This window comes from Melospiza georgiana, chromosome 21, assembly GCF_028018845.1.
Source record: "Melospiza georgiana isolate bMelGeo1 chromosome 21, bMelGeo1.pri, whole genome shotgun sequence".
Taxonomy (NCBI): Eukaryota; Metazoa; Chordata; class Aves; order Passeriformes; family Passerellidae; genus Melospiza; species Melospiza georgiana.
Genome location: NC_080450.1, coordinates 9489988 through 9510872, shown reverse-complemented (window position 1 = coordinate 9510872; position 20885 = coordinate 9489988). Strand labels below are relative to the sequence as shown.

The 20885-nt window shown below is 54.2% G+C and overlaps 1 protein-coding gene across 1 annotated transcript in view; it reads left to right on the top strand.

Annotated features, from left to right (window-relative positions):
* The first annotated feature begins 5222 nt into the window (after positions 1-5222).
* ITGB4 (integrin subunit beta 4) overlaps positions 5223-20885 on the top strand; it is a 33804-nt gene continuing 18141 nt past the window's right edge. The window contains exons 1-17 of the mRNA XM_058038872.1: positions 5223-5303; positions 10305-10396; positions 10679-10761; positions 11597-11698; positions 12731-12935; positions 13428-13524; positions 13926-14097; positions 16169-16432; positions 16883-16972; positions 17138-17260; positions 17362-17529; positions 17793-17869; positions 18021-18232; positions 19127-19230; positions 19350-19448; positions 20202-20328; positions 20460-20579. Of these exons, the coding sequence (XP_057894855.1) occupies positions 5299-5303; positions 10305-10396; positions 10679-10761; positions 11597-11698; positions 12731-12935; positions 13428-13524; positions 13926-14097; positions 16169-16432; positions 16883-16972; positions 17138-17260; positions 17362-17529; positions 17793-17869; positions 18021-18232; positions 19127-19230; positions 19350-19448; positions 20202-20328; positions 20460-20579 (2140 nt within the window). The 5' untranslated portion in view covers positions 5223-5298. The remainder of the gene's footprint in view (positions 5304-10304; positions 10397-10678; positions 10762-11596; positions 11699-12730; positions 12936-13427; positions 13525-13925; positions 14098-16168; positions 16433-16882; positions 16973-17137; positions 17261-17361; positions 17530-17792; positions 17870-18020; positions 18233-19126; positions 19231-19349; positions 19449-20201; positions 20329-20459; positions 20580-20885) is intronic.

The following is a 20885-nucleotide window of genomic DNA, read 5'->3' as shown; positions in this document are numbered from 1 at the left end:
GGAGACTTAAGGTAGAAATAATAGGTTGATATCCTGCTTGTAGACAGATAATTTTACAACATGTTAAACACTGTCTTGGTGGTCATTCAAGCTTAAAAAAAAAAAAAGGCATCTGTGCATCCAGGACCCCTGGAGCAGCAGCTTCCAGACTCCTGCAGTAACAGCTGCTACAAGAGACCTGCAGGACTGGGCTGTTCCCTGGCAGTTCCCTCTGAGCTCCCAGGAGCCAGTGTTTGCTGTCTGCAGTGGAGAAAGCAGCTTGAAACAGGCTTGATTTAGGTTTGGTTTTCTTCCCCCAAAAAAGCTGAAGTGAGAATGCCAACCCCTCCATAACAAACTTGCAGCCAATAACTCAGAGGTAATAAATAGATGGATCCTCAGGTTGGAAACTGCAGTTCTGAGGGAAATGCCTTTTTCCCAGCTCTGAAAATGGCACTGGCCAGGTTGATGGCTTGCCCTGGGCTGTGGTCAGTCAGTGCCCCAGAGGAGCTGGAGGGAACCTCAGGCACAGGGGAGATGTCCTGAGCGAGGAGGATCCTTCCTGGCCTGAAACCCCAGACAGGAGCTTGGACTGGTTTGCTTTGGAGCTCTGGCTGTGTGAGCCCTGCAGAGTGTGTCAGTGCCCAAACAGCCCTGGAGCACTGCAGCTGTGCCCAGTGTGCCCTGAGGCAAACCCAGAGCTGGCACTGAGGTAAATTCCTTATGCTGCTGCAGCAGTGACTGCTCAGGCTGCACTGGTGGCTCTGAGAGCTGCAGGTACTCGTTCTGACCTCTCCTTCCAAAGGGATGCTGACCATACCCAGGAGAGTAAAACCAGAGTTTTTCATCATTCCTTAGTCCAAAAATTAGTCTCTGCTCCTTGAACACCACAGGGCTTCTCTCTGCCTATCTCCTTCCTAAGCAGGGGTGTCTCATAGCTCGAGGAGCTTTGTCTCAGCTGAAACTCCACGTTCAGGTCTGTGTCTCTGCCCCAGCAGAGGCAGGGGAGCTGCAGTAATGAACTCATCCTTGGCAGAGTTGGTTCTGCTCTCCCTCTCCCTTCTGAAGTCTTTTCTTCCACCTCCATGCCCCGAGGTGTTGATTTTCTCTCCCATTTGCTTGTTGTGCTTTAGAGACCTGCCCTGCTTTGATGCTGGTGTGGGAAGGGATTTTGTGTGTTCGGGACTCGCTTTTATTTTCTGTCTCCCTGGGTGCTGCTGGGTTGAGGGAGCAGGTGGGGAGGGCAGCCCTTGCCAGCCCCACCTCAAACCGTGCAATGGGAGCACCTGAAGCAATGTTTGACTTGGATTGCTGCTGCACTGTCTGCTTTAGGGGAGCTGTGCACTGAGATGAACAAAAAATGAAAAGAAAGAGCCCTCCTTGCCAAGGCTTTGGGCCATGCCAAGGCTTTGCTGATGACAGCTCCAGCAGTGAGGGAGGTGATGGCTGCAGCCAACACCTGCACAAGCTCCTTTCCAGCCCTTCTCTGTGGCAGGGGAGAAATCAGCTCCTGTGAAACCCCTCAAACAGATGGGCTTTGTAATGTGCCCAGAGAGTCATCAAAGGGTATGGGCTGCTCATTCCTGGGGAATGGTGTGAGCAGGGAAAGCCCAGAGTTGGTACCTGCAGGGAATCACAGGGTGGGTGAGGCTGGAAGGGCTGCAGTGGCCCAAGCTCCCTGCTCAGGCAGTTTTTCCTGGAGCAGCTGGCACAGGGTTGTGTCCAGACAGCTCTGGAATATCTCCAGAGAGGGAGTGATAAACACAGATCTCCTCAGCAGGGCTCCCCAAGACTCTCTAATGTTAAATGTTCAGGTAAATAAATTGCTGTGGAGGCTCAAGACCCCCTGAAAGGGCAACAAAGTTCCACCAAAGTCTCCTCTTCCCTTTGGGGGCAGCGTTTGCCTCAGCACATTCCTGCATGGCTTTTACAGGGCAGATTTCCACCTCTGAGCCTTCCCTGCACTGCTGTTCTCTGTTTATATCCCATTTCCTTCCTTTTGCTCCAAGCGAGACCCACGGACACCAATGACTTCCAATATTTGCTCTGTGTTTATTTGCTCTGTGCTGCTGGTAAACAGCAGAGCTCTGGGGTTCCACAGGGAAAGGTTTTGTGCTTTTGCATAAAGACATGGGTGTGTGCTCAGCCCCTGGCAGCTGGGCGAGGTGCTGGTGGATGGCCCTGCTGTCCCCAGATGGGTGACAGGAGTGCCCCAGGCTGATCCTTCACTGATGTTTTCCTCTGGTGTTGTTTCTGTGCCCCACTTCCCTCTTGCTGCCAGTCTGTCCCAGAGGGAAATTTTAATCAAGGATGTTCAGCAGAGAGATTTTCCTTTAGGAACATGTTCACGACGAGGAACATCTACAGGAAAACAGGGGGCACGAGTAGTTAATGCTGCCTTGGGGGAAAGGCTGAGGGAGAAAATATGGCAGGATTTCATCTGGCACTTTGAATTGAACAGGGAATTATATTAAGCACCATTTAGTGCAATAAATTATGTACATTAATAATACATTATTACACATTCCTTTTATTTGGGCCACATGGCAGGATATTGTCACTACAGTGTACAGTGCAGTGATGGGATTAAGTGTTCATTTTTCTTTTAGTAATGTGTGTTGTTACAGAATTTAAAAAGGAGATGAATGTGTTCCAGCCAGCAGGATTTTGGCTGTAACTGCACAATAAAGACCTAGAGAAAGCCCCAAAGCTGTCTCCAGGCATGCTGTGGTGGCAGGACAGAAAGAAGAAAGGCTCTGTTGCAAGCTGGCATGGCATTAAAAAAAAAAAAAAAGACAATAATTAACCCTGAAATCACTTGTAATTATCAGGAATTGGCACTCGGACTGGTAGCCAGCAGAGAGAGCAATAATTTCATGTGAGCTATAAAACTACATGTTTTTCCTCCTAGGGCAAAAATTTCTAGGCCATGTTGCCACCACAGAAATCCACTGATTTATGAATGTGAGATTCACCACAGATGTGGCTGTGAGCTGTGGTGGAGCCATCTGCACTGAAATCTGCTCACCCTGCCTCTGAAATCCCTGTCCCCTGTTCTTAAAAGCAGCAAATTTGTGTGACAAAAGCCTGATCCAGCAGGCAGGGACAGCAAGGTGTGGAACCAAGGCAAGAACTTGAATTCACCCAGTGTTCTTCCCTGGTGGAAGTAATTTGGAGAAGTTGCCTGAAAGACTGAAAGATAACTCATTAAACAATTCAACAACCTTTTTTTTTTTTTTTTTTTTAGACAATAAACATTCTCCATCTCAGGTGGAGAAAGGAGGACACCCAGAAAGTCAGGACACCAAGCACTGTGGTGCAAGCTGGGTTCTCATGAGCTTTTCTGGTTGGCTTCAGGATTCCTGTTAGGGACCCATCACTGAATTAACTGGGATTTTTACCACAACGCTTCTTGCAGCCTAAATTGGCTTTTTCAATGCAGTGGCAGCATTGCTTACCTCAAAGAGGAAAACTGCAGCAGTGGGAGCTGCTGGTGACCACACAGGTCTGTGAGCACCAGCACAAACTCCTCTCCCACCCTGGGAACTGAAGCCCAGTTTTAATTCATCTGCAATGTCCAACATCTGTTGCAGATGTGGCTCCTGAGGCAGAGCAGGACCCTCTGTCTTCAGCCCCTCCAGGGGAATGATCTGCTCTTCAGCAGCAGCTCAAGCATCAGCACTCACAGCCTGCTCCCGCTCTGCCTTTATTTTGTCTCATGTCACAGCTCTCATGTTGCAGTCGCTGTCTTCATACGTTTTTTAAAAAACCAACAGCAAACCTCCCTCATTTTCAGAACCTTATTTTAACTCTAGGAAATCACATCTCCAAAAGGACTGGGGTTGCCAAGTTATGTGTTGGGAAACTCAGAAATGCCAGATTTAAACTGCCCGGGCCATCTTCCCCTGCACCCCTGCCTGTTTCCCATTTGCTGTAGTTTTTTGTGGCTCAAACACATCCTCCTTTATCCTGGGGCTAAGGCAGTTTTGCACATGTTAACTTGAGCTTCCTAATTTCTTGTAGTCAAAGGAATCGTGCTCCTCACCTTTCTATCAGTTCTGGAGAGCAGAACGTAATGCCACATTGAGCGAGGAGGGCAAAACTGCCCTGCCCATAGTCAGGCAGGAAATGTGCCATTTTCCATCTGGCTGTTGCTATTGTTTGTGTTGAAGCTCGGGGGATGCAGTTTTCCTTGTGAGGATCCATCAGGGAGCCAAATCCAGCCTGTGCCATTGCATCTACTCCAGAACGTGTGTGCTGTGCTCTGTGGAGAGCACGAGTGGTTCTGAGCTGTGACCAACCCCAAGCTCTAAGGCAAATGGGTGGTGTGGACAGAAAAACAGCCTCACCTGAACTCTAAACCCTCCTCTGCTGTTCTTTGGACTGGGGAAGGGATTTTGGATCCAGCTCAGCAGAAGGACTGGACTCAGCTGCGGGATTGCTGCTCGTGGCAGCCCTGGACCATGGTGGGATGCAGGTATGGATGGGAACATTCGTGGTGCCACAGTCTTGAGGCAGATTCTCTGCAGGTGAGGAGTGCTCTGCAGTGACCACCCCCTGGATGAAGCAGGGTGCCGATCCATCCTCCCTGCGCCCAAAGCACCGAGCCCGGGCTCGGCATCTGCCGATTGTCGGGGCAGGAATTTCCCTGACATTCCAGCAAGGAATTCCTGAGCTCCGAGGGTGACACCTCCCAGTCGTGCCAGAGGGAAACCGGGAGGAGAAACCCCTGCCTCGGGAGGCCGGGGAGCTCCTCAGCTCTGCCCCGGGCAGCAGATGAAGCCGAGCAGCCCCTCGGGGCTCCCGTCCCGCCGCCCTTTCCCAGCGCCGTTCCTGTGGGAGGGTCCGGAGGCTGTGCCCGCCCGGCCAGGTGTGCAGGGAGCCGGGAATGCCAGCCCTGCGTCACGGGCACCCCCTCCTCCCTCCCGCCGAGATAAAACTTCTCCTCACCTGGGCTCCGAGCTCATTTGCCCTGGCAGCCCCTCGGGAGGGCGAGGCGGCAGCGAGAACAAAGCGGATTTTTGGCTGAGGGGCCGCGGGGAGTTATGAGGGATCGCGGGCGCGCTGCGCTCCCCGCCGCACCGGGACCTGACGTTTAACCGGAAAGAGAAAGGGGACACAAAACAGAGAGGAGGGAGAAAGAGAATTAAAAAAAAAAAAATAAATAAAAAGGAAAGAAAAGCCCAAAGCTGGAAATCAAGCGGCAGCAGCGGAGCAGCGCGTTCCCCCTCTGCCTTCGGGAGAGTTTCTTGGCTCGGTGCGCGGTGCTGCTACTCGGGCTGCGGCAGAGATTTGGACTCTGAGTCAGACCCGGCGCTAATGAGGTTTGTGGAATTAATTCATTTGCGCTCTGCAGCGTCCAGCTCGCTCGAACTTGGCTGCGTTGACGAAGCGGGCAGTGCATTAATGCTCGGGCAGGTGGGCAGGACACGGAGCCCTCTGTTTGTCCCGTCCGGTGCCTCTGGGCGGGCAGGAAAGGCAGCCCCGGATCCGGGCAGGGCTCGGGGGCCGCTCGGCTCCGGGTTCGTGTGCGCGGGGGTTCGGGTGGGGGTCCGGGCTGGGCCGGCCGGCAGAGCCCTCTGGGGACGCTGATGGAGCTCCGGGGGCTGCCCTGCCCCTCGGTTCCAGGGGAAAGGCTGAGGCCCCTCGGAGCCGGCCCCAGGGAAAGCTCTCACGGGTGGAACTGTGCAAGGCCGGCCGGGCTGCGGGTGCCTCCCACCCCCGGAGCCCACCGGGGCTGTGTCCCAGAGCTGGTGGCTGCCCCTGCAAGGAAGGGCGATCCCGGAGGAAAAGGCCAGGAGAGAGTGGGGGGTTCAGGGTGGGCTTTGCTGAACTGCAGGTGTTGGGGTGTTTGCAAATCGGTGGCTCTGACACGGACAGGGAGCGGGGAACGGGACAGGAGGGTTGGTGTGAGGGGCTGACAGGCGTGGGTGAGCTGGGGGAAAGGGGGACGAGGAGCAGCCACGCAGGGGAACGAGGGAAAAGTGTCCTGAGGGGCCAAAGGAGCAGAGAAAGTGGCAGGAAGAGCACATGGAGGGAGCAGGGGGTTCAGGGGCTGGGATTTGGGCAGACCCCAGGCAGGGTCCTGCCATTCCTGCCTCTGCTTTTTGGGATTCCCCCCTGCCCGAGCCCGGGGGGCAGCAGAGGAGATGGAACCAAGCCTCCAGCCCTTCACAGCACGGGGGTGCTGGCACAAACAGCTCCCAGCAGCTCCATGTGGGTGCCAGGGCTGGGTCCTGCTGTGTTTGTCCCTGGCTGGAGGGTGCTGGGGCCATGCCTGGGGTCTGGGACTCAAATGGGAGCTGAAAACAACAAATGGAGACACTCACATGGAGCGTCCCAGCTGCAGGAGCACGCCTGGGGAAGGAGGGGGAATGGATGGGGAAAGCAAACAAAACAGGACCAGGAGGATTTTGTGTGTAAGAGACGATTTGATTTGTGGGTCGAGTTTTTGATGGTTTTGGGGAGCCTGGCTTGATAATTTCCAAGTTTTGGAGCATGGTCCCAGCAGCTCTGTGCCACCACGTGTGCAGAGGACAGAACAGGAGCTGTGTCCCTGATCCCCCGGGCTGTGGCTGCCCTGCCCAGCCTCAGCACACACGGACATGTGGATGGTCCTTGATGCCATGGACCAGGGTCAGTGCCCTGCACAGCCCCCGTGGCTGCAGCCATGAAAAGAGCAATTCCCACCCAAGAGAGGAAAGGCTGTGCTCGGGAACTCCTTGCTTGGGCATCTCCCTCCCTTTCCCTCTCCCGTGTCCCCCATGTGGCAGCTGGGACCAGGCTCCTGCTGCTGCTCTGTGGCTCATCACAACCTGCTCCTTGCTCCCCCATCTGCCATTCCATCCCTGTCCTCTGTCCCATTGCACCTGTGGGGAAGGAGGAGGAATGGATGGGGGAGGCAAACAATTATTTGATTTGTGGGTCGAGTTTTTGGTGGTTTGGGGGAGTCTGGCTTGATAATTTCCAAGTTTTGGAGCATGGTCCCAGCAGTTCTCTGCCACCACATGTGCCGGGGAGAGAACAGGAGCTGTGTCCCTGATCCCCTGGGCTGTTTGTTTGGAGCATTGCCTGGGTCTTTGGGGATGGGGTACCTAGCCTCAGCCTCTCCAGACTCAGGGGCTCTTGGCATATTCCTGGAGCAGGATTGTTGGCTGTGCTGAGGGGCAGGGCAAAGGCTGGGGGAGCAAGAGGAGACCAGGAGGAAATGCTGGAGCAAGTCTGGGAAATGGTAGGAAGTTCATGTGCAGCCAGGAGCTGCTCTTTCTCCTCGTTTTTGAACAACTGAACGCATTTATTTTTTGTTGTCGTTGTTGTCATGAAAACCCAACCAAATCCTGCAGCTTTCCTGAAGTGGAAGTGGCATTTTCCCTTCCAGAGGACACTTCTGAAAGCAAGGGGTGGCCACTCCCATATTTTTGCAGGAATATTGCAGCTGCATTCCTCAGTGGCCGTGCTCTGTGCCACCAGCACCCAGCAGGCTGGCATCTGCCCAGCAAATCCTTGAAGGCTGGTGGCTCACGGGGCAGCAGAACGTTGATATTGAGCAGGATTTTATGGCCTTTTATCTCAGCACTTGAAAAGACGTGATGGCAGTTTATGAGCCCGGGGCCCAGGGTGTGTCCATCCGCTCCTTGGTGGCTTTTTCGTAACTGGTGATTAAGGGAAGAGGCATTAGGAGCTTGTGAGCTGGGTCTGGTTCCATACTCAGTCCTTTCCTTGTGGCCCCTGCCATGGTGGGAGGTGGGATTTGCTGGGGGCTCAGGTGATGTTTTCAACTTTTCAAATGGGGATTCCTTCCCTGCCCTTTCATCCCACCTTTACTGGCACCTCCCCACATCTCCATAGCACTGTCCAGGGATGGAGCAGAGCAAGGGAAAAAGGGATTTTCCTGGCTTCAAAATCTTCCTGTGTTGGTAGCAAAGGACACAATATTTGCCAGTGAGTGCTGCTGTGAGGACTCTCCCTGAAGGAGGCCACAGGTATGTCCTGGGTGAGCAATGCTGGCCCCAGAGCCAGCACTGCCACGGGGCTTGGGGGGACAGGGACCCCCCAAACCTGCCACGGGCCCAACTGGGGACATGGCCTGGCTGCCAGTGTGGCACAGAGGGAGCACAGGAGTTCCCTTGCTCAGCTGGTACTGTGGGATCTCAGCACCTCAGGGTGGAGGTGCAGAGTGGCCGAGACCACCCTTGGGGGGCTCGGGAGTCCTGGAATGTTGCCAGAAGTGTCTGGTGGCTGGACTTTGACCCTACACGGGAGACGACACCTGTATGAGGATGGGAGGATTTCACTGGGTGAATGGTGGAGGGATAAGTTAATTAGAGAGTGAAACACAGAGTTTGGGATTTCTGTACAGGGGGGTCTGGAGAAGTAAGATGGAGGAATTGGGGTGTGTCCTGTCCTTCTTCTTCTTCTTCTTGGCCTCCATCTTCTGTGGTGATGGTGGCACTTTGGGATTGGTCATTACTAAAAGTGCACTGGTTAATAAGGGTAGAAGGTATTGGGGAAAAATTATAAATATTGTATACGTAACTTCGGGTATAAAGATAGGTGACCGCCCCGGGGGCTCGCAGTGTGCCCATGGCTGGCTGCTGTGCAGACCTCTGTCGGGCTGAAAGAAAATCTTTTAGATAAACAATTAATAAACACCGAGACCGAGAAAAGATCAGAAGTCTCTACTCGTCCTTTGAAGTGCCGGGCTGTCCAAGGCCACTCTGGGCCTTTCCAGGCCACCTAAACAGCCGAGAAACCGACAAGTGGCGTCCCTGAGCTATCTCTGGTCATAAATCAGCCAGGAGAAACAGAAATCTACAAGCTGGTACCTTTACCCATGAGAAAAGCAGCTCATTGGCAGAAGAGCGCATTGGCCACAGGTCCTGAGGAACAGCAAAGCTCCCCGGGGTTCCCTGCACCCCAAAGCTCCCCGGGGTTTCCCTGCAGAGACGCTGCCCTGAGGCTCCTGTGTGTCTCTTTGAGCCACTGGGCATTGATGGCTGTGGTGAATCCCTCTGGGCACAGCTGCCAGGATGGACCAGGGTCCTGCCAGTGGCTCTCACACGGAGCCAAGCGGGGGCAGGAGCGGGGCCCTGTGCTGTCAGGGCTGGCTTGGTTGAGCCCTGTGTCACAGCAATTGCTGCACTCGAGGTGTTCCCCTGGCTGCAGAGGCCAGGTGTGCTCTGCTGCTGCTGAGACCAGGCTGGGTTTCCCTGCAGGGCTTTCCCAGGGATGCTGTGAGTGGCTGAGTCTCTGTGACTGCTCTGTGTGCCGGGTGTCCCTCGGGGAGCTTGGGCATCGTTTCTGCACGCAACAACTCTTCCTGTTTCCTTTCTCTGCTTTAAGTGGTTTTCACATTCTTTTCACTTTAGAGTCAGGGCTGGCACAGCAAGAAGCTATAAGACAATTAATTCAGATTTCATATTTCACAATTGCATCTACCAGGGAGGAGATGCTTTAATGATATCTTTACTCTTTTTTTTAATGATATCTTTACACTGTTGTTTTTCCCTTGACTGGTCTCGCTTGCCCTGCTGGGGGTGAGGACGAGCCTCTGGCACAGCAGCTGCAGAATTTGAGTTCCAGCTTTGTGCCTTCTGTTTACCACATCCAAGTGCTGACTTCTGGATGGCACTGAGTTTTCTCAGTCACGTGTGGTGCAGGGAGAATGGTTCACTCTGTTTAGGATTTGACCTCTGTGTCCATCAAGGGGTCCTGCTGCCCTGGGCAGGACAAAGGGGATCTGCCAGGCTCTCAAAACCACAGATTCATTCAACGACTCCAAAGCTCCAAGCTTGGCATTTCCCAAGACCTCACCCTCTCTTTATTGTTGGTTTGACCATCCTGGAAACTCTTAGTGTGATAGGAAATAGCTGAAGGGAGGGGTCAGTGTTGCTTTTGGGGAAAGATATGGACAGTTGCTTTGTTTCCCTTTTTTTTGTTTTGTTTTGTTTCCCTAACCTGCCAGGAAAAGCAATGTCTTGGCTCTGCTCACACGTGTGGAGGGTGCTGGGCTCTGTCTGGGGCCTCCTGTGCTCCAGCTGCCTGCACCAACCCCTGATGTTGAGCTGTGCACCCCAACTCCAGGCACAGGGGTGGCATTGCTGGGGATTTTGAGCCTTTTGCAGCTGCCTGAGCAGAGCACAAGCCATCCTTGGCTTTGCTTTTGTGCCCTGCCCTGCAGAGCTCAGCAGTTGTTTCCAGCTGGGGATGTGAGGGCTGTCCCACCCTGGCAGGGCTGGGAAGGGGCTCTGTGGAACTGCCCTGGTCATATCCAGGTCCATTTCCACCCCTTGGCTCTCTGCAATGCAGCAATCCCTTTATTTCAGGAGGAAGAGGATGAATGTGCTGCCCTGGGCGTGTGCCAGGCTGCTCCTCCTGTCCCTGCTCTGCACCACCAGCGTCTGTCAATGGAGCAAAAGTGAGTGGAGCCATGCTAGCCCAGTCTGCCACCTCCCTTGGGGACTGTGTGTACCTGTCCTGCCCCCAGAAACACCAGTCTTCATGTGGAGAGCACCTGCTGTGGGCTTTTCCTGCTGTTTTCCATCTCCCCAGTTTTGGGGACCCTCCCATGCTACCCCGCTGCCGTTTTGCAGCCACTTTCCACAAACCAGGCAGAACCTCCATTTTTCCATGGGATCAGCCTTTCTCCCACGGCTGCCTTTGTTCTCCCCACCCCTGATGCCCTGATCTTTCCTGGCAGACAATCGCTGTGTGCTGTCCCGGGCCAAGAGCTGCACCGAGTGCATCCGCGTGGACAAGGACTGCTCCTTCTGCACCGACGAGGTGAGAGCCTGCAGGGCAGCCCGGGGCTCCTCTGCCACCCTGCCCAGGGGGGATCCCACCACCCTCACTGGGACAGGCACACAGGGGCAGGGCCCAGCTTCTCTTCTGCATGGGAAAGGCTGCAATGTGGATTTCCTTATGGGGAGGGAAGGGAGCCTGTGACAGTGTTCACAGGGGTCTCAGGCTGAGGGAAGAGATGAGGATCTGACTCCGTGTTTCAGAAGGTTTGATTTATTATTTTATTATATATATAACATTAAAACTATACTAAAAGAATAGAAGAAAGGATTTCATCAGAAGGCTAGCTAAGAAAATAATAGGAAGGAATGATAACAAAGGCAGCTGTCTCAAACTCTCTGTCCGAGCCTGTGATTGGCCATTAATTACAAACATCCAACACGGGCCAAACAAAGATGCACCTGTTGCATTCCACAGCAGCAGATAATCAATGTTTACATTTTGTTCCTGAGGCCTCTCAGCTTCTCAAGAGGAAAAATCCTAAGGAAAAGGTTTTTCATAAAACATGTCTGCAACAGAAGTCCAGGGCAGAATTGCAGCAATACAAGGGTTTATCAGAAAATGACAATGCACCAGAAACAGTGTGTGCAAGGGATGGAGGGAGAGATTTATCTCACACAACCCAGTGGCTCACTGGTGGTCACATTTCAGCTGGTGGTTCTGTGTGAGAACATCTCTCACAGAACCCATCTCTCCTGCTCTCAAAGGCTCACAATGCTCTAGGCACAGGACCCTGCTTCCTGCCCTGTGTATTTCCCCCTTTCCCAGTGGCTCTGGTGGTTTCTGTGGCTCTGATGCTGCTCTTGCTCCCTGGCAGAGCTTCGAGGAGCCGCGCTGTGACCTGCGGGAGAACCTGCTGCGCTCGGGCTGCGGCGAGGCCAGCATCGTGTACAGCCAGGGGGAGATGAGGACACTGAAGGTGCGTGCTGGGGACACAGCCCGTGCTCAGCCTCTCCTCAGGGCTCCTTCAGCCTTCCCTAGGCTCCTCAGCAGGCAGAATACAAAGCCCAGATCGCTATTTATGTAGGGTCTACTCAAAAGCAATGCCTTGGCCAGCTGGTGGACCTGTGGGCTGCTGGCCCTGATCCAGGCTGGGGTGCCCTGGCAGACAAAGCAGATGTGAGCAAAATGCTCACATCCCTGTGGAGGAGGTGCCTGGCTGGACACGAGTGGCTGTGGGGGAGGCTGTTGGACAGTGCATGAAGGAGGGGGATGTGCTCATCCGTACCTTTGTATTTCCCACACATCTCCCTGCTCCCTGTCTCCTCCTTGTTGCACCATGCTGGAGATGGAGTCTCAGGTTTTGGTTGTTAATTGCTGCCCCAAGGTGTGAGAAAGGTCTCTGTTTTGGCCCGTGCATCCAAAGAACGAATCAGAGCTCTTCAGTTTTTGGTCTTAAAATTGTTTATTAATTCTTATCTATAAAATTTTCTTTCTGCCCAGCCGAGATCTCCTCAGCAGGGCAGCCACAGGCACTCTGACCACCCCTGAGGTGGTGTTGTCTATTTATACTACAAACTATGTATAACATATTTACAATTACTTTCCAATACCTATCACCTATGTTAGACAGTGAGCTTCTACTCTAAACCAATCCCAAAGTGCCACCATCACAACAGAAGATGGAGACCAAGAAGAAGAAGAAGAAAGGCTGGACACGCCCAAGTTCCTCCATCTTGTCCCCAAAACCCCCATACAAAAAATCCTAAAATCTACATTTTCACCCAGTGATAATTTTATTATTATACTATTTAAACTTCTGTGACTTTCAGGTCCTCATACAAAGCTGGTAATTTGTTCCACGGGTCACAATCAAACCCACAGGTGTTCTGGGTTGCATGCCAGGGTCTCCAAGCCCCCCAGTGGGGTCCTCGGCAACTCTGGACACCCGGAGGGATGTGCTGAGTTCCGACAATGGAGTCCATCCCCTCCATGTCACTCTCCTTCACAGAATTCCAGCATCAACATGTCCCTGCAGAGGACCCAGGTGTCCCCCCAGGCCATGCACATGCGGCTGCGCGCTGGCGAGGAGATGAGCTTCTACATGGATGTCTTCCAGCCCAAGGAGAGCCCTGTGGATCTCTACATCCTCATGGACTTCTCCTACTCCATGTCTGATGATCTGGACAACCTCAAAAGCATGGGGCATAACCTAGGTGAGGGCAGAGCTGGGAGGAGAGGGGAGCCTGCTCAGTGCAGTTTGTTCCTGCCTGTGGCTGCGAGTCCTCTGCCAGCACCAGAGAGAGGGATGCAGCTGCCAATGGCCTGAGAGGGGTCTGTTTTAATTAGAGCTTCTCATTATCTCTCTGCAGCCCTGTGCGGGGATGTCTCTCTGGTCCTGCAGGGATCCTCACATGCTCTGCCCTTCCAGCCCAGCTGGTGCCCCTCAGAGCTGCTCTGTGAAGGGCCTCTGGCATCCTGAACCTGCTGGGTGCTACTGCAGGAGCTCCAGTTTTGGGGCTCCAAAGGGAGGTCTAGGTTTCTGCCCTATAAAAGCCCAAAGATCCTAAAAGATGACAGTTTGGGAATCTTACCTAAGAACCCACCAGCAGAGAAGATGCCCACAAAAGGACTTCTTTCCCTGGAGCAGGGAGCCCACAGGCATCTCTTTATTTATGTGTGTCCCCTTTCCTTTCCTCTCCTCCCAGCGGACTTCCTGCAAGCCCTGACTTCCAATTACACCATTGGATTTGGCAAGTTTGTGGACAAAGTCTCATCCCCTCAGACAGACATGAGACCTGAAAAGTGAGTGAGCCCCGTGGGTCCGTGAGGTGGGAGTAGAGGCAGTGGAAGGTGCCTTCTGTTTCTCTGTGGCTTTCACTGAGCAGTGCAAGAGCCTCCATCCATCTCTCAACCTTCTCTGCTGGTGTCCTCCCTGATCTCCCCATCCCTCAGGGCTTGCTGCAGCACTGTGAAAACGACAGCAGTGTCATCCTGTGCTTTCACACCTTCCCTGCTCTGCCACAACAGACTGCCCTTCTTATGTCCTCTACCTCTGCCCTCATCCCTTCTCCCTCTCAGTGCTGGTGGCTGAGCTGCTCAGCTCCATGGTTTCCCTTGAGGGACTCTCCCCACCTTTCCTCTCCCTGCACCCAGCATCCCTTGGCTCCTGGCCCACACGGGAGCCCTGGTTCCATCTGTCCTAGGCTGCGTGAGCCCTGGCACAACGCCGACTCGCCCTTCTCCTTCAAGAACGTCATCCGCCTGACCAGCAACATCAACCACTTCAGCCAGGAGCTGAGCAAGGAGCGCATCTCGGGCAACCTGGACGCCCCCGAGGGCGGCTTCGACGCCATCCTGCAGACAGCTGTGTGCAAGGTGAGCGTGGCCAGGGCTGTGCTTTCAGGGAGTGCTGTCTCTGTCCCTCTGGGAGCCTCTCAGGAGCCCTCGGCTGTGACCGTGGTCACAATGAGAGAGAGGCGAGAATGTTGATTCCATGATCAGAAGGCTTGATTTATTATTTTATGATATAACATTATGACTGTACTAAAAGGAATAGAAGGAAAAGTTCTCAGAAGGCTAGCTAAGCTAAGAATAGAAAAGAATGAATAACAAAGGTCTGTGTCTCGACAGAGAGCGAGAGCCAGCTCTGCCGTGAGTGGTCAGTAAATCCAAACATCCACAGGAGACCAATCATGGGTCCACCTGTGGCATTCCACAGCAGCAGATAACCATTGTTTACATTTTGTGGCTGAAACTTCTCAGCTTCAGCAGGAAAAATCCTGAGGAAGGATTTCAATGAAAAGATGTCTGTGACAATCAGCCAGTCCCTAGTCAGCAGACACCGGGGGTGCAGCCCCAGCCCAGCTGACAGCAGGGAGACACTCCCTGTGCCCCGAGGGCTCTCCCGTGCCCCGAGGGCTCTGAGGGCACCTGGGCTGGTCGCCTTTGCAGCACAAGAGACACCAGAGACATCGGTAGAAGATAAAGGGCCAGCTCTTAGCAGGGGTTAATCCAAGGTTTTATTCAGGGGTTCTGGGGAGCTCCTGCACCTTAGGGGGCTGTGATGGTGTTCACAGGGGTTCTTGGATGAGGGAAGAGAGTGAATGATGACTCTACATTTCAGAAGGCTTGATTTATTATTTTATGATATATATTACATTAAAACTATGCTAAAAGAATAGAAGAAAAGGTTTCATCAGAAGGCTAGCTAAGCTAAGAATAGAAAGGAATGATCACAAAGGTTTGTGGCTCGGACAGAGAGCCCGAGTCATCTGGCCTGTTATTGGCCATTAATTACAAACAACCACATGAGACCAATCACAGATGCACCTGTTGCATTCCACAGCAGCAGATAATCCATGTCTACATTTTGTTCCTGAGGCCTCTCAGCTTCTCAGGAGGAAAAATCCTGAGGAAAGGATTTTTCATAAAAGATGTCTGTGACAGGGGCCCTCCCACTGTCACAGGGAGATGTGCCAAGTTTACATTTAAAGGGAGGTGGAAACCCAAAGTAGAGAACATTTTACTGACCAATTAGTGACCCTAAGGGATGGGTACTGGGGGATTGACATTTAGGACAGCTTATGGGGCATGGCTTGGGGGGCTGACCCCTGGCCTCTGGCTGATCACTGGCAATCTGGACCAAAGCTTCTAGATGGACGGATGGGATGCTGAGTGATTGACAGAGGGCCAGGGTGGGGGTTTGGGGAAGATCTCAGCCAGAGAGAGGGATTACACAGGTAAAGGAAGGGGGGTATGATCTGGGATAAACCACTTGGGAAAAATATGGGGATACAAAACAAAACTACTTCAAAATATTACAAAGTATAAAAACCCACTACAACAGAGTGGCTCTTCCTGATGCCCACTGATGAGCAGAAGAGCCATGCACCAGGCACCTGACAGGGCAGCCAGGGAGCCCTGGCTCAGCTGCAGCTGGTTCTTGCCCTCCTAGCCACGCACTCCCAGTGCCAAGCTCTTTTGCATTCCCAATTTTCCCTAAGCCTTAGAATATGTGTCCTGGTGTTTGATGCCCAGCAAGGAGCTGCTTGCTGGGAGCCCTGTGTGTGCTCTTTGCTCTGTCCCCTCCACACCTGCGGTGATGAAACTCTGCTCCCTGGAAAAGAGCCCAGTTGGGCTTGGCTGCTTGGCTGAGGGATGAGCACAGCTCCAGACACGTCCAGGGAGGCGTGGGCTTGCCCCCTGTACACACTTGTGCCTGGCACCGAGCTGCTGGGCGGGAGACACCCCGTGCTTTGGGGTGTGGGTGGCTGTTGGGATTCCTGGGGACACGTGGCTGGTTGTGTTTGCTGCCAGGTGCAGGTGGTGCTTTGTCCCTTGGGTATTCCAGCTCCTGTCAGCGCCGGCTTGCCAAGGGCTGCAAGTGCCGTGCAGGGGTTTGGGAAGCACAGGGATAAAGGTTCCTTCTCCCCCTCCCTGGCTGCAGGATAAGATTGGCTGGAGAAAGGACAGCACTCACCTGCTCGTGTTCTCCACCGAGTCTGCCTTTCACTATGAAGCTGATGGTACCAACGTCCTGGCAGGGATCCTGGCGAGGAACGACGAGCAGTGCCACCTGGACAGCCACGGCACCTACGTGTACGACACCAAGCAGGACTATCCCTCAGTGCCCACCCTCGTGCGCCTCCTGGGCCAGCACAACATCATCCCCATCTTCGCCGTCACCAACCACTCCTACAGCTACTACGAGGTGAGGAGGGCACGGCAGTGATGGCAAGAGGGATTGCCTTTCCTCCAGGACCTCTGGACACAAGGGATTGCCTTTCCTCCAGGACCTCTGGACACAAGGGATTGCCTTTCCTCCAGGACCTCTGCCTCGGCTCAGCTCTGAGGAGAAAGTGTTCTCCCATCGCTTGTCCCCAAGTGCCAAACCAACTCCTCGGTGTTTGGGAGGGTTTCACGCTGTGTTGGGGGCTGCTCTAGGTTGTGGGAGGTCTCAGGGTGCATTACTGGGTGCAGGAATCCAGGCTCCTAGACGTCTCCCTGTGTTGGTTTCTGTTTCTTGTAAAGCAGTGGAGGCACAGAGCTGGAGAGTAGTGTAGGTTGGAGGGGACATTTGGAGGTCTCAAAGCAAAGCCCACTCCCATGACAGAGGAGGGTTCTCAAGGCCTTGGCTCAGGGAGCTCCTGTCTTTCTGCAGAAGCTGCACAAGTATTTCCCCATCTCCGAGATCGGGGTGCTCCAGGAAGACTCTTCCAACATCGTGGAGTTGCTCCGCACAGCCTTTGAGGTACTGCTGTTCTCTGGAGCTTCACCCTGGCTCACAGGGAGGGCAGGGGAGCAGGCAGAGGGCAGGGGAGCAGGCAGAGGGCAGATGTGGCCCCTCTGGAGCAGGCCACGGGGTGGTCACAGGTACTGCTGAAAATCCACGTTGTGTTTGTGCTCTGACACCCAGCGCATCCGCTCCAAGATGGACATTCGTGCTGACTTCACCCCCAGAGCCCTGAAGACAGAGTTCACCTCCCCAGAATTTGAAAAGACAGAATCTGGCTCCTTCCACATCACCCGTGGAAAAGTGGTAAGTCCTCGGAGGGCAGCGGAGGGAAGGCACCCATGAGGGGGTGAGCTCTCCGTGTCCAGCAGAGCTGGCTCATCCCTGCAGTGTGTCCCTTCCTTCAGAGCAAGTTCCAGATGCACGTGAAGGCTCTGGAGTACGTTGGAGGGCAGCACGTGTGCAGCCTCCCCGAGAGGGACCGGCACGGGGTCATCCACGTGAAACCCACGTCCCTGAGCGACAGCCTGACCGTGTCCACTGCTGTGGTCTGCGACGTGTGTCCCTGTGAACAGGTGGGGTCACGCACTCAGGGGTGCTCCTCCTGCCAGCCCGGGGTGGGAATGTGCTGGCCGATGCATGGGGGTCCTGCTCAACCCCTCAGTGATGCTCAGCCTGGCCAAGATCTCCATCGCTGCTTGTTCCCACCTCGATGTGATGTCCTATCACAGAGCTTGGTCTTCAGGGCAAAACTTTTGCATCTGCCCTTCTGATTCCTGAAATGGTCTTGGGGGCAGCTGGGCTCATTCAGCAAAGCCTCTTCTCTCTTCACTTCCAGCAACAAGAGTTGGACTCGCCCAAGTGCAGTTTCCACGGGAACTTTGTGTGCGGACAGTGCATCTGCCACCCGGGCTGGTAAGGGCCGTGTCCAGAGCCACCCCCTGCCAGGGACCCTGCGGCACATGTGCGGGGACCCGCGGTGACACTTTGTGCCACGGGCACCCCGCCCAGGACCCGCCGTGCCGCGCTCTGCTCCCGCCTCTCTCAGCGCCACCTCTGTCCCCAGGCGAGGGGACACCTGCGACTGCTCCCCGGCGTCCTCCCCCAACAACGAGGGCTGCGTCCGGCCCGGGGACGCGGAGCCGTGCTCGGGCAGGGGCGAGTGCCTGTGCGGCAAGTGCCAGTGCTACTCCGAGGGACACAGCCCGCGCTTCGACGGCGCCTTCTGCGAGTTCGACGTCCTGCAGTGCCCACGCACCTCCGGCTTCCTCTGCAACGGTGAGAGACCCCCGGATGGATGGACGGATGGATGGATGGATGGACGTGCTGGGCCTGGGGGCACAGACAGAGTGTCCTGGCACGGGGGGTTGAGTGACCAGTGTGGTGTTTGTGAGGGTCCCCAGAATGACAGGATGAGGTGAGAGATGAGGAATCTGTCTCCATGTTCTCAGAAGGCTGATTTATTATTTTAAAGAATGTTATATTTTTATATATATCAATATATATATAAATATATATAATATATATATTATATATATTATATATAAATATTTATATCTATAACTATATATTTATATATTTATATATATAATAAATATATATATATTTAATATATATATTAAAGAACGCGATACTAAAAGTATACTAAAGAAGGAGAAAGGATACATCAGAAGGTTTAACAATAATGAATAATAAAAATTTGTGACTGCTCAGACCCTCGACACTGCTGGACCGTGACTGGTCATTAAATTAAAGCAATTCACATACTGGGTAAACAAGGATACATCAGAAGGCTTAACAAGAATGAGTAATAAAAACTCGTGATTCCTCAGAGCCTCGACACAGCTGGACCATGATTGGTCATTAATTTAAAACAATTCACATACTGGGTAAACAATGTCCAGATCACATTTCGAAGCAGCAGAACAGGGAGAAGCTGAAACTTCTCAGCTTCCCAGGAGAAGAAATCCTGGCGAAGGGATTTTTCAGAAAATATCACAGTGACACACCAGTGATGGGCTGCAGGGACTGCGTGCTTGCAGAAGCACAGGGAGGATGCTGTGCAGCCCCTTTGCAGCCCCTGTGCAGCCCCAAAGAAGGCAGGGCAGCCCGGGACAGGGCAGGGGGAATGGCCCAGCCCCGGAGCCCCGGCAATCCCCGCTCTCCCCGCAGATCGTGGCCGCTGCTCCAGGGGCGCCTGCGTGTGCGAGAGCGGCTGGGAGGGCCCGGGCTGTGAGTGCCCCACCAGCAACGACACCTGCATCGACAGCCGGGGGGTAGGTCCGGTCCTGCCCGCCCCCCGGGCAGCGCTGCCCCTGCGCTGGGATCTCCGGGGCTCTGAGGGGCCCTCCCGACCCCCCGTGCCCCTCTCAGGCCGTTGCCTCTTCCCTCGCAGGGCATCTGCAATAACCACGGCAGGTGTGAGTGTGGCAGGTGCATCTGTGACATGGCTTCGCTGTACACCAGCTCCACCTGTGAAATCAGCTACTCCCTGGTGAGTCCCTCCAGGTTCATCATTTATTCCCATGCAGAGCCCCCAGGGAAGAAAGGCAGAGCAGAGATGAAGGCACATCTCAGTCAGGAACAAAATCTTGAGCAAGGGTTTGTCTCACCAGTCCCGTGGTCAGAAAGGCCTGGCATGGGAGCTGCTTTGCAGCCACAGGCTTTCTTTGCCCTCCTGTTCACCAGCAGCAGCCTTTGAGAGTCTGTCTGTGTTTATCTGCACCCTCGTTTGAGGCTCACTCAGCTTGTGGCTTGCTCTGATTTGCCTCAAGACTGGGAAAAACCTCATGTCATAGAGTCACAGACTGGTTTGGATTGGAAGGGACCTTAAAGCTTATCTCATTCCCACTCTCCTGCCATAGGCAGGGCCACCTTCCACTGGATCAGGTTGCTCAGGGCCCCACCCAACCTGGCCTTGAACATGTTTAGTTTGCCCATTGACAAACATGAGCTAATCCCACAGTGGGATGGAGAAAGCTGGCTTGATCAGGTTTTGGAAAGGCCACTGAAACCCTTAGAGAAGATCCAATTGCTGCCCAAATGCAGACTGTTGGTGTAAGAGATTTTGGAGCCAACTGGGCTGATAAATCCTTCATGAGCTGCTTGTTGTCAATGACTTCTCTTTGTGACCTGGACCGTGCCCTGACTCTGGGATGAGGAGCTGCCCCTCCATCTCTGCCCTTCAGAGTCTGTGTCCCCCCCTGCTCCTGGGGGTGTCCCTGACCACGCCACCCCCTGTGCCCAGGGCTTCCAGGCCGTGTGTGAGAGCATCCGGGACTGCGTGCGCTGCCAGACCTGGGGCACCGGCAACCTGAAAGGGAACTGCAGCTCCTGCCACCTGCAGATCCAGATGGTGGAGGAGCTGAAGAAAGGTACCATGAGAGGCACAGCTGGGCACAGCCACGTGTGGTGTGCCCTGCTCCGTGTGGGTGTGCATGCAGGGCTGCTCCCCAAGGCTTTCCTGGCCCTGGTGACCTCACAGCCATGTCCCCTGTCCCCACAGAGGAGGCTGGTGAGCACTGCTCCTTCCAGGATGAGGATGATGACTGCACCTACCACTACACGCTGGAGGGAGACCCCAGCGTCCTCCCCAACACCACTGTCCGTGTGCAGAAGAATAAAGGTGAGCAGGGCCCTGGGAGGAGCAGGGGCTGTCCAGCCTGGGGATGTCCAGCAGGGCATGTCCAGCCTGAGGTCTGGATCACAGTGACCACCTCCATGCTGCCCCCAGTCCCTGCTTTGTCCCTTTGCTGTGCCCCTGGGCAGGGTCTCCCTGCCCACCTTGCTGGGTGACACGGGTGGGTGACACTGCCTGTCCCATCAACTGCCAGGGGTGGGACGTGGCACCCTCAGGGAGACCTTTACAGATCAGAGCCTGCCATGGGCAGGGATGGCTGCAAGGTGCTGCAGCCCTTTGGCATGGCTGGGT